Raw genomic sequence first — 12,491 nt, 5'->3', positions numbered from 1 at the left:
TATAAGTATATAACAGGTATATACAAAAAAAACATAGGTACAATAATATAATATACATATTATGTCGTATATAGATATACTTTGCACTTTGCATGTATAATATATATATTATTATTATAGCCATATATATTATAATAGTAACGATTACTAGTCATATATACAGTTTATTTCTTTTGTTTTAATTTATGCAAAGTATACTGCATAGTCGATTTCCACAACAATTTTTTTTATAGTTTTTTCTTTAAATGAATAAATAGTTGTATGTAAATTTTAAAACTATTAAAATGTATTTACCTCGCTTATTTAGTAAACGAGTTCTTGTATAATTTTGTGATTTAACTTAAATTCTATTATATGCATTCAACGTACTGAATTGTTAAAAAGAACTTGGGATTTTAACTATGATTATATTACAGTCATATAATATAAATACCTAAGTACTTTTATTTTCTTTATATTACATAAAACTAACTTAATTTTCAGTTATTAATGTGGCAATTGATTTTTCATAAAAATGTATTTTATTGCAGGTATATACCTACGTTTTAAATATTTTTATTTTCGAACTATTTGAATCATGCGACTATAGTCATAGTATGACCTATATAATTTCAAATATTGGTAAAACAATTTATACACCTAAATATATAGGTACGTATTATATATGTCTTAGGACATAAGGTATGACTAGCTATATCGTGCGCGTTATTATTTTTTGTGTTTGCGGAAGAAAAAAAATAGTATTTTACATATTATATATGAGGCGGTCGAAATGATATCTGTCGGCAATAAACGATAACGTATTGTATGCGTAAAGACGCATATATTATGATTTCCACTGTATAGTTTATAAAAAATTTCACAGTTAAATTCGATTTTACGACCCGCGTCAACGCGGACGGTCACCACTGTCCAATTATGAATCAAAAACGGGCTCGCGCGCAACACACACACACACACTTATATATGTATAGTGCAGGCCATATTATTATTATAATCCGCCTCACATAACATAAATGTTCACATATTTATATTACGCATAATATACATGTGTTTAAGTCTCCGCGTTAAGTGTAATAACTTTTAATGTACGACGAAAATATAAAGAATGAATGAACGCACATTTCGACGACGGTTGGATCAACCGATAACCGGTTCGACCACCTTTTTCTCGTTCGAAATATGTTTCAGATATTACAATAAACACTCTTTTAAATCGTCTTCGGCAGCCGTTTAAATTCGATATCGAATGTCACGCCGTGCTATGAATTAAATCGTTACCTATATTTACTTTGCAGTCTATAGTGCAAAATGCGACGAACCAATCAGTAGTGTGACTTGACGTTAAAAAACGTGTCTCGGAACGGGGTGGATGTTTGAGCCGAAATTTAGTTTAGCCGCTTAAGATATAATTTCACAATAATATCTACAATAACGATAGGTATAGAGCAATACCGTTAAGAGCTAAATTGAAGCTTTTGAAGGGGCAAAATGTCATAACTATACATATAAAACTGCCTACTCAACACTAAAAAATAATAGAACATATTTTATTCAAATGTTAAAACCGATATAGTTGGTATACTATATATACGTCTATATTTAAAATCTCGCTTACAGATTAGTATCTTATGTTATAGGTATTATGGTACCTAATGAATGGAACGAAACACGTTAATGCGGTGGATTACGCGCTACTGTTTTGCTGCAGTCGTTTCCGAGTAAAACATTTATTGTGGTTGTGGATTTTTTTATTTTCTATTTTTATAGTAGCCAATATTAACGACTTAAAAAAAAACTGTTTTAGATCGGTGTATAGATATTGAAATTTTTATTCATTTTACTCCGGTGTTTATACCTGCAGCTATTATTACCTACACGAGTTTCCTTATATCTATAGAGTATGGACATTGGACCTATTACACTATTTTAACGTCGAGGCGTATAAGCATACAGTATTAAATTTATATATATATATATTATAGCAAAAGTAAATGGGCGTAAAGACTAAAAAAGTATAAACTTATTAGTTATTATTTACTTATTCATTTTAGGATTTTTTTAGTATTGAAAACTGTGATAAATTTATATAAATTTATGTACCTGGTGACATCAATTTATAAATTAGGAGACTGGTCTGAGGTGTGTGTCAAATTATCGTTTTATTTCTGGTTTACTTCCGATCGGTAAATGATTTGAAAAATATTTAGTATTAACTATTGAGCGTACATTTAAATTACGCCAAATCAATATAGATGCTTCACTCACCATTTTTATTTAATAAAATTAAATATAATATGTAAAATTATTTCATTGTGTCAAATATTAAATCGATGGTGTCTTATTAATTATTAAAATAATTACTATTACGTTAGTGGGTATTAAATTATTAAATTTTTACTATCCAAAAATGTAAAGTTATTTTGTTGTCCAGAAGCCGCTTCATTTCCAATTTGAATATTTTATTGATAACATGATATGTCTTTGAATAAATAAATCTCTGATATTATTCCTTCGTCGATTGTATACTCGTTTTAAATGCGCCAGGAAGTAGATAAGCGGTAGATAAGTGATAATATGGTCCTCATGTACTGACCATGTGAAACAAAATTCGAATTGAACATGTTCAAAGTTTTCTGATCTATGAGCATTTAACATAAAACCAATAACTATTATAGTATGTTTCAATTACACTTTATCTATTCTACACTTAGTGAAACGATAAATATTATTAATATCATATTTTTAAATCGTTTAATAACTGGCTAGATTGATTTACCCAGATTAAGGCTTAATGTACAGGATGCGGAACCTTGGAAATAACCCGATTACTAGAATTCTATTACTTAGTTTCTCATCTAGAAGACTACCCATTAAGAATAGATCTATATGATTTTAGTTAAATAGTACACAAATAAATAATAATCCTCGGTTATACATTTTTTCGTATTAATTAAATAGTACCTACTATAATTAATTACATCAAATAATCTATTTTTAATTTACATTTTTTTTTTTAAATTCATTTTGTATTTTTCTAAAACATTAGGGAGAGAGAGAGAGAGAATAAATACAAATCGATTTGTGTTTCTACTATAGCGACCGCACAATATACCGAGTGGTATATACCCGCCGCGATATAATGTGACGTGTTAATATTGTTTTATACACAGAATCCGCGGGGGTCCAATATGTAATGGTTTTATATATATGTATATATAAAGGTATTATATTATCATGTTTATTTTTTCCGTTTGTTTTACATTTCGAAGTCTCTAAACAGAATGCTAATATACTTATTAATGTAACGTAACGCGTACCTACCTATAGGTACAATGGTGGTTTCTGAACGGAAAAATAATACAACGGTAAGTCGTAGATACTTATATACCATTCATATATATAAATATCTATTATTACCTATAATAAATTATTTAAAATATACACGTGCGGACTCTGTAGCAATTTGTTTTCATTTTTATGGACACGCGCGCGTTATCCCGCGTCCGATCAAAATGTAGCGCCGCTAGTGATATGTATATGACAGACGTGAATGTATACTTATAATGTACCACGCGTGTAAATAATTGATACGCCGCTGTTGGATCGTCGAAAAAACTTGAACGGATATATTATAAGTCCCGGCGAATATACGTATATTTTAATAATATATAATATATACGTCTCGTGACTACGGGATGTCGTCGTGTCACCCCTCCACCACCTCACCATATGCGGGTTTTATGCCCCTCGTACTATCATCGTTTATTATATATTATTAGTTTTTTTTTCGTATCAAAAATTCGTTTATGTCTAACGTCCAATATGCCAGCCATTATATCACAGTCTAATAGCACATTCGTATACGCGATAAACGTCAACCGCACATTATGCTTAGTGGCCATACGCATATATAACATAGGTAAAACAAAGATATTTTTAACAGTATTGTAGTATAGTGTCTGTTGTAATAATATATACGACGTAGATGTACACGTATATTATACAAATACATGTTTAGTTTTAAAATCTACGATAAAATTCAATATTTATCGGTGATGAACGTTTAAGTTATTGTTAACATTTGTTTGACATGCAAACGGATTGAATATTATTCTAAGTTTTTTTTTTATATATATATATATATATATACAAAACAACTCTAAAGCTAATGCCTTATTTTCACGTTTTATGTTTTAATTATCGTGTGGTAAGTATCTGGTATACATATTATTATATTGAATGTATACCGGTATACTACCGCTTACAACAAAACTTTTAATTTGTTTTTTTTTTTCAAGCACTAAAAAATATTGTATAAAATTATGATTCATATATTTTATTATGAAAAGCAAACAATCTTTATAGTTAATTTCCTATAATGTTTAAACACAAATAATTAATATTGTACTGATGGTGGGGAAAGTAGTCAATTATCAAAAACTGAAAAAAAAAATATTCTTAAAAATGCTTATAGTTCAATAAAAGACAATGAATTACATAAATTATTTCATACATTACTTTTCAAGGGAGTAAACTTCGCAGATTCGTTTTATTAATTAATGGTTTATTAAAATCGTTTTGTAAAAATCATATATTGAATGCTAATTAAATATTGTTTTATTTGCTAGTTTGAATGTTATAAATTGTACAAATCAGCACGTAGAATTTTCAAAGCAGCTCGTTTGTAAGTTGTAAGAAAAAATACTAAGAATTTAAATAACAATATTAATAAATTATATGCCAAAATGGCAAAATGAGATGATAAAAAGTGATAAATTATACGAAATTTAATCCAAGAATTTATCTTGTGAAAAGGTTTCCTCGATGAATTTTTTTTTCATATTTTACCAAGTGTAAAGATAATTACATAAAAAAAAACTTTAAAAATTTTCACGAAAAGGCCGTTCATTTAAGTATATGCGTTTTGACACATAAAATCACAAGTGCACCTGTACAATACTGTTAAATAAATAGTTATGCATGTGCGTCGTATCTATGTATCATATTATAATACTAAATCTACAAGAACTCCATACTGAATCGTATAGATGCTGTTATTATAATCGACGTTCGTCTGTCGATTTATTATCGGACAAACGCGAAATCGTAAATAACAACTCGTGTGACTACAGATATACTACACGTGTATAGGTAGATACGCTCGCCGATGAGATGTATTGCGCGGTAGTTACGAATAGTTTAACCACCCGCCGATTTATATATTAATACATACATTATATGCATAATAATATAATAAAATTACGCACGTATAATATATATACATATTTTTAAAAAAGCTATTCATATTATTATTATACGAAACGTCCAATACCAATAACCATACTGTGACATCACAATTTGTACTAAAAAACACCAGGGGGGGAGCGTATATAATTATTATATTATTCAGTGTACACATAATATTATGTATATAAATATTCGATATCGGTAACCCGAGTATCCGATACTAACCTAACACCGTAAATGTGTATTATAATATGTATATTTTTTATTATATTTATATTATATGGTCTACCATTTTTCTCGATTATTATAGTTAGACCGCATTTTATTACAATATTACTATACCTGTGTATAGGATTGTTTAATCGGCTGCACGATGATATCGTAACGATCATTATATTATATTTAATATATAAATTACGATGTAGATAGTAAGAATGCAGTTGTAGTATATTCACGTATTAGATAGAACTAATAAAATATCTGTTGTTTAGACCGTTTATTACATTAGTATTTTATCACAGTATTGCAATTTAATGTTCCATACGAATAAATCATATGTTATTTTTGTTTGTTTTAGACTGAATCGTTGCAGTGTCGAGGATGCTCGGATCCAATTACGGATAGGTTTTTATTGAAGGTTTCCGACAAAATTTGGCACGTGTCTTGTTTAAGATGCTGCGTGTGCAACTTGGTATTAGAGGACGAACCATCGTGTTTTATCAAAGATGATTCAATTTATTGCCGACAGGACTATGCCAGGTATATTATTTTGCAGGGTTATACACGACTAAATAAATATTGGAAATGAAAAACTATAAAATATAATGTATGAATAACACTATAGATACTCTGATCACTGTTAAGAGTATATAATATAATAATAAATCATATTATTTGATAAATATCGTACATTATAATGCCTTTGTTCTGTAGATACCCATCACATTGGGGTTATGTTAAAAACAATAAAAGTGATTTAATATTTGAATAAATTATTTTTAGATTTTAAAAAAATAGTGGAAAATATTAGAAATTTAATAGTTAATACTAAGCGTTACGTATATGCTATATCGAGTAACCCGATTAGGTACAGGTAAAGTAGAGTGAATATAGTTTATAATTTATTACAATAAGTTATTGAGGTGTTATATATATTTTTTAAAATATTAAAACCCATAAAAATATCATTTACTGCAGTTCCCAGTATATTATTACTTAAATCGCATATTTTTTTCACAATTATCTGAGCTATACGTATAAATTAACATTTTAAACTTCATTTAAAAAACTGTACTTGCGCACAGTAAACACTGAACACTCATATTTTACTGCATATGAGCGAAATTATATGTTATTATTTTCCTATGCTCATTTACTGTTCATATTTAACAAAGAGTGTAACTCCTCCTCTGTTGGGAACCGAATGCATAATTTCCCTAATGCAATGTAAACCCAACCATAATTCATTAATGAGCACAATTAGAGGTCTGAAACTGGTGAACAATTCAAATAATAATAATAATAAATAAAAAAAAAAACACTTCTGCAATTATTTATTTATTGAAATCAACACTGGTGTGGCCAAACAATCGGTCACACTACGCCTTATTGTCACTCAGAGACATGACGGAAAAAAAAGGTAGAAAAAATATATTATATTAAATAAAAGTGTTATATTGTGTTGTATATTAAAAGTGTTTATTGGTGTGTTTTGATGTACCCATTGTAAAGCGATTTCGAGAGGTTGCGCGAGAATATTACATGGGAGCCGCGTGTTTATCATTAACGCCTCTTTACAAACAATTATTATTGGCCAAAGTGTGAAGGTGTCCAATATACGTCTCTTATACACACCGTTGACATTATTGTTTATTTAAAAATTTATGACCCCCGTAGAAGTGGCCGAATTTTCAACCTGACTCGGGTAAATATACCTGTATGCGTACTGTGCATACTGGTTTTAAAAAAAAAATTATTTTTATTTTATTTTCTCCGCCGCCCGGTGATTTATAGAGGGCCCCGCGAGAAGACAGAAGCGGCCGGTCGTATAAATCATAAAATTAGACGTGTTTCGAAGATACCCGTTGAAGACACCGTGGCACAATGCCTCGCACCTGTTAATGTGACACTGTGACTTCTGTAGGCCAAGATGATTTTTTTTTTTTACATTCCGCCGCCACCCCCACGTGTAGTTGTGTAGCATGTATATAGTCTTGTATATTATTTAACCGAAACTAATATCGCAAGGGCTTTATACATGGTGTCGCCTATTTGTCTTTAGATTTTGTATGGTGTTTTATTATTATTTTATATTTTCTTTTTCGAAAGGCGGAGAGAAAGATGAATATGTGTCAGTAAAAAAAAAAAAAAAAAAATAATAACAATAAACAAAAAATGACCTTATAGTACAAAATTCCGGCTCGGAACTCGAATGGTAAAATATTATTTAAGGATTTCCAATGATTATTAATATTAAACGCATAATAAAGTTTATAATTAATTAAATATTGTTTTAAACGTGCGTGGGCGTATTAAAATATAGTTAATATATACAAACGAATTTATATTTAAGGCGAAGAAATATTAGAGTAGACTTTTATGGTCTTAAAACGCTGCTGTGACAATATTAAAAGTTAAAATTACGTTTATATTTATAGAGAGTATATATTATATTTTTGTGTATTATTTTATATTATTGTGCGCTCATAATATGATATTATGTCACATAAAATATTGTAAAAGAATGGCTTGAAAATTTTTATCCTATCCATTAAAACGGCTTACGATGATTTTCTATAGTCTATAATACCATACTATCATTGTATAATATAATATTTAATATGTTGTATAAGTTATTAACAAATGTACTATTTACAACGTCTTCCGCTACCTACATGAAACTTAAGCTGGCTGCCAATATTGTCACAATATCGGCGTCTACCCACGCACTCGGATTTTAAAACTGATATTTAAAGAAAAAACAAACAAATAAAACAAAAACATTAAAAAAAATCCAGAAGAACTTGAAAACTCGCTCGTTATATGCGCGTATATAAAAAACTACACGGGGCCCAATTAAACGGCACGTACCGTCCAATAAATCTGCCAGTCGATATGGCGTACGACAACGGAATTAATTTCTACCTACGCCAGTGGTGGTCTTCTGCAGTAGGTTTGTCTTTTACTTTATTATTATTACACGGTTGTTAGTGTTTTAAACGAAAAAATCGAGAATAAGATAATTTACTGTATATAATATTTTAATAAAGCGTCAGTGTATTGTCAAATGTTATTTATACATAAAATTGGGCATTTATTTATAAATTATAATGTACTTTATTAATTTATATATAATATTTATTTCAATTAATGCTGTATTATATATTTCAAATAGGTATTTACATAGGTACTATTACTGTTTATTTTTCTACAAGAGCTCTTCAGAATCGAAGTTTGTGTAGGTTAAATATTTTTATTTAGTGATTATATATAGGTATTAGGTATATACATCTATATATTTTATTTAATGTTATATACGTAGTCAATAGATCTAGAATATAAGTTAGTAGGTATATGCAAAAAAGTTGCGCTGTAATTTTAAAATTTAATATATATATTTTAACTATAAAACAAGAAGATAAGAATTTCAGATTTGTTTTAAATACTTTTTACTAAACGTATTTAGAATAGAATAAACGAATTCAAATACTTAACAGATTAGTAGTATAGATACTAGATAGTATAAATATCTTAATAGGATATACTAATCGTAGATTATTCGAATTGAAATATATTCAAACCAAGACTATAAAAAAACTAAAAATACCAATTTATAAATAAGTAGTAAATAAAAATGTATAATATATAGAATAAAGATCGTTGTGCGTCATTTTATGCATATGATAATGATATCGTTTGTATATTAATTTCAATAAGTTTAAAATATTATAAAATATGTCGTTATTGTTGGTAAATTTTAGTTCAAACGTTTTTTGGTGTAAAAAGCTTGTATTTCGTTTTATTGTATGTTTTTGTGTTTATTTTATCTCAATTGGTTATAACCATCATGATTAAACATAATTTTTTCCCTTACTTAAACCAATATTTTATACTTAAAAAATATAATTCTTTTAAGTTTTTTGGTAATATTTAAAATCTTGAATTTGTTTTGGAATAATTTTTAAAATATGAGTTATAATCATATTAGCATATATGCCATACATACGATACATTGTAATTTGTAATGAATATAATTGATTTAGATGTATAAAGAACAAAATAAAAAACAGTTATGATTCTTCTTCATTAACATGTTTTAATAATTATTCAATAATTTTAATAAAAATTAAGACGTTACTAAAATATGTAACTATATGTACCTAGTATTATGTATGTAAAAAATATGCGTGTAACTATAATATAATCTGTAAACATAATATTATAAACATATTAGTAATATTAGTATTGCTCTAAATATGATGGGATTGGTTTCTATTTGTTTACAATGTGCTGGTTAGACATTATGATATAGAACTTTCGTAGCAAAAAAAAGTCATTTTTCTGGGAATATATAGGTAGTCTCGGTCGCGGATAAAAAATCGGTTTCGATAATTCTTCGGTGTTGATGACCTCAAACAAGTAACGTTTCGGGGTCAAACCTCCGCGTGTTTCGATCAATACGAATTATTACATTAATAATAATAATGATGGTGAAAAAAAAATAAAATAAAAAAAATTGATCGTAATATTGGTCGATGGCCGCAAGGTCGAGTGGTTCACACTTGTATATTATGGAACGTAGAAAACACATCGCGGTCGGTGTCCCTGGAGAGGAGAGGAGATGACAAATGATTCCTCAAACGTCCGATCGTACAATAAAGAAAACAAAATAGAAAAAAAAAACAAAATAAAATAAAAATATACCGAGAACATGCCTACTCATCCGGAGTGTTTATATTATTTGTACAAAGGTTACACACACGTGATGCATATATATTTTATTGTGATATGCGCGAGAGAAATCAAAACCCACTACACACACACACACCACCACCACTACACATAAGATATATATTATTTTATATGGAAGGGTTATATTATTATTATATGCATATATAGGTATAGCGTTATGTGTCGGTAGTTGGTGATATATACTGCGCGCGCGACTAATAAGATTGATTTATCCGGACCGTTTTTTTACTGTCATTATTATACATATGGATATGGGAACCTGCCTGCTGCAAACGCGTAAACGTTTCTTATTATATATTTTAATATTATACGTATTGTTGAAACGTTCTCTATATTTACTGTCGATAAAGTCTCTAAACTCGGACTAGCTCGTGTCGATGACATTATACCATCGCACATTATCACCATAATATTATAATGATATTCTTATAAGGTACCTAACACGGTTATTTAAGGCACTATCGAGTAGATAACCGTTAGTGGTACTTACTGTAACTTCGTAGTCTCGTCGAACAGAATGCGTCAACATACCTATCCTATTTGTTAGGTTAGGCTATGGATAAACTGTGGTTTTTTTGCTGAATACAATATTGTTATAATCCTGTACTATATAATCTGTCTTATCTATAAAAATCATCAACACGGTATGTTTATCGAAAACGTATGAGAAAATCGAAAATTATAGGTGAAATAAAATATTTTGTTCTAAAACGTCACGCTATATTATATACACATTTTCATTAATCGTATGTTCCAATGTTTCCAATATGTTCGAGTTTCATCAGTGACCAATCTCCGATCGATAGAATAAACCTTTTCGAATTCTTAAACCGTATACATGCCAAATGTATAGTTTATTTTCTCTAGAACGTATTCAACGGTACAATATGTTAATTAAAAAGATACGCACTTTGTTGTATGATCAATAAAGCTCACCTACTCACTGCTGTTAGAAATTCACTTTGTAAATAAAGTTCTGTCACGCTTACCCGGAACAAGACTATTTAATTATTAATGATTGATTTTAACGTGTGAAAATTAAAAAAATAAATTACTCATTTTGTATTAAATAAGTTATATAGTATTCACATAGTGAACATATTATAATAATCCAGTTTAAAACAGGTTTAACAGCTATATTATGGTAAATTGGCATCCAAATTTTTATTTGAAAACGTTAATCTATTTATAAAATTATATACTTATCTAAAATTATTTATACTATACACAAGTTGTACTAGGTAGCTGTAAAGTATCTATATTTATTTTTAAACGGTAGATTATCATTTATCATAGTTAAATAGTTTTATTATCAATTTGGCAGTGAAAATAATTTATATCTAATATTAAACTGCAACAGACGAATTTTATTTCAAATTTTCCATTTTATTTTGTTGATTTTTAATCAATTTTCAATTTTTATTCGTGTATTTAAATTACTTTGTAATGAATAATTTTTTATTAGTACAAAATCAAGTTTATTCAATAATATAATACACGTAATAATTTTTTTTTGTTTTGATTAATTGATGAAAAAGATGGAATCGGAATAAATGTATGTCATGAGAATTACCTATAAATGTGTAATGTTGTAATCAAAAAGTCCAAAATGATTAACTACATACAATTATTTTTAACGAGATTTTTATGCTACAAATGATATAATACATACATCAATTTTTTTTATTAATATTATTTATTATTGATTTTTTAAACAGGTATGCATACAAACATATTGCATTCAATTAATAACAATAAAAAATAACTTGAAAAAATATTCTTATACATTTAAAATAAAAATGATATACTTATTAAATTTTTTTCTTGATAAAAAGATTTACTATTTTTTTCAACTAGAAAAGTAGCCAAAACGGATCCTAGGGTTAGTTATTACTTATTTCGAATATTATTTATAGTTATTAATTTATTTTGTTTTTTTGTAAAAATTGTTTTATATAAAGTTTACAATTAACTATTGTGACGAAATCATAATTTATTATGTCCACCAGTCCATTAAAATCGTAAAATAATAACTGTATAATTATTAATGTATAATTTTTTTTCCCAGTTTTTTAATCACGTTGTCGCCGTAGTGTATATTATTCTCGGACTGTCGGTTTATTATTTCTGTAAACCCCAAAATTATCACGAACGGCTATTATGCGTCCGTGTAAAGTTCTATATATAATATCCACCATAGCGTAATCAATTACGGTCAGGATATATACAATACATATTACCTACGTTTATCGGTGAAAGATCGGAAACCT

General features: G+C 27.9%; 1 protein-coding gene across 3 annotated transcripts in view; it reads left to right on the top strand.

The window, feature by feature from the left end:
* LOC114127352 (LIM/homeobox protein Awh) overlaps window positions 1–12,491 on the top strand; it is a 73,286-nt gene that overhangs the window by 46,054 nt on the left and 14,741 nt on the right. For all 3 annotated transcript variants that reach the window (XM_050201111.1, XM_050201112.1, XM_050201110.1), the window contains one exon: window positions 5,828–6,009. In XM_050201111.1, the coding sequence (XP_050057068.1) occupies window positions 5,828–6,009 (182 nt within the window). The remainder of the gene's footprint in view (window positions 1–5,827; window positions 6,010–12,491) is intronic.

The sequence above is a fragment of the Aphis gossypii genome, chromosome 2 (assembly GCF_020184175.1).
Source record: "Aphis gossypii isolate Hap1 chromosome 2, ASM2018417v2, whole genome shotgun sequence".
Classification (NCBI taxonomy): Eukaryota; Metazoa; Arthropoda; class Insecta; order Hemiptera; family Aphididae; genus Aphis; species Aphis gossypii.
Note: the sequence above shows the minus strand (reverse complement) of the source record. Positions and strands in the feature narration are given on the sequence as shown.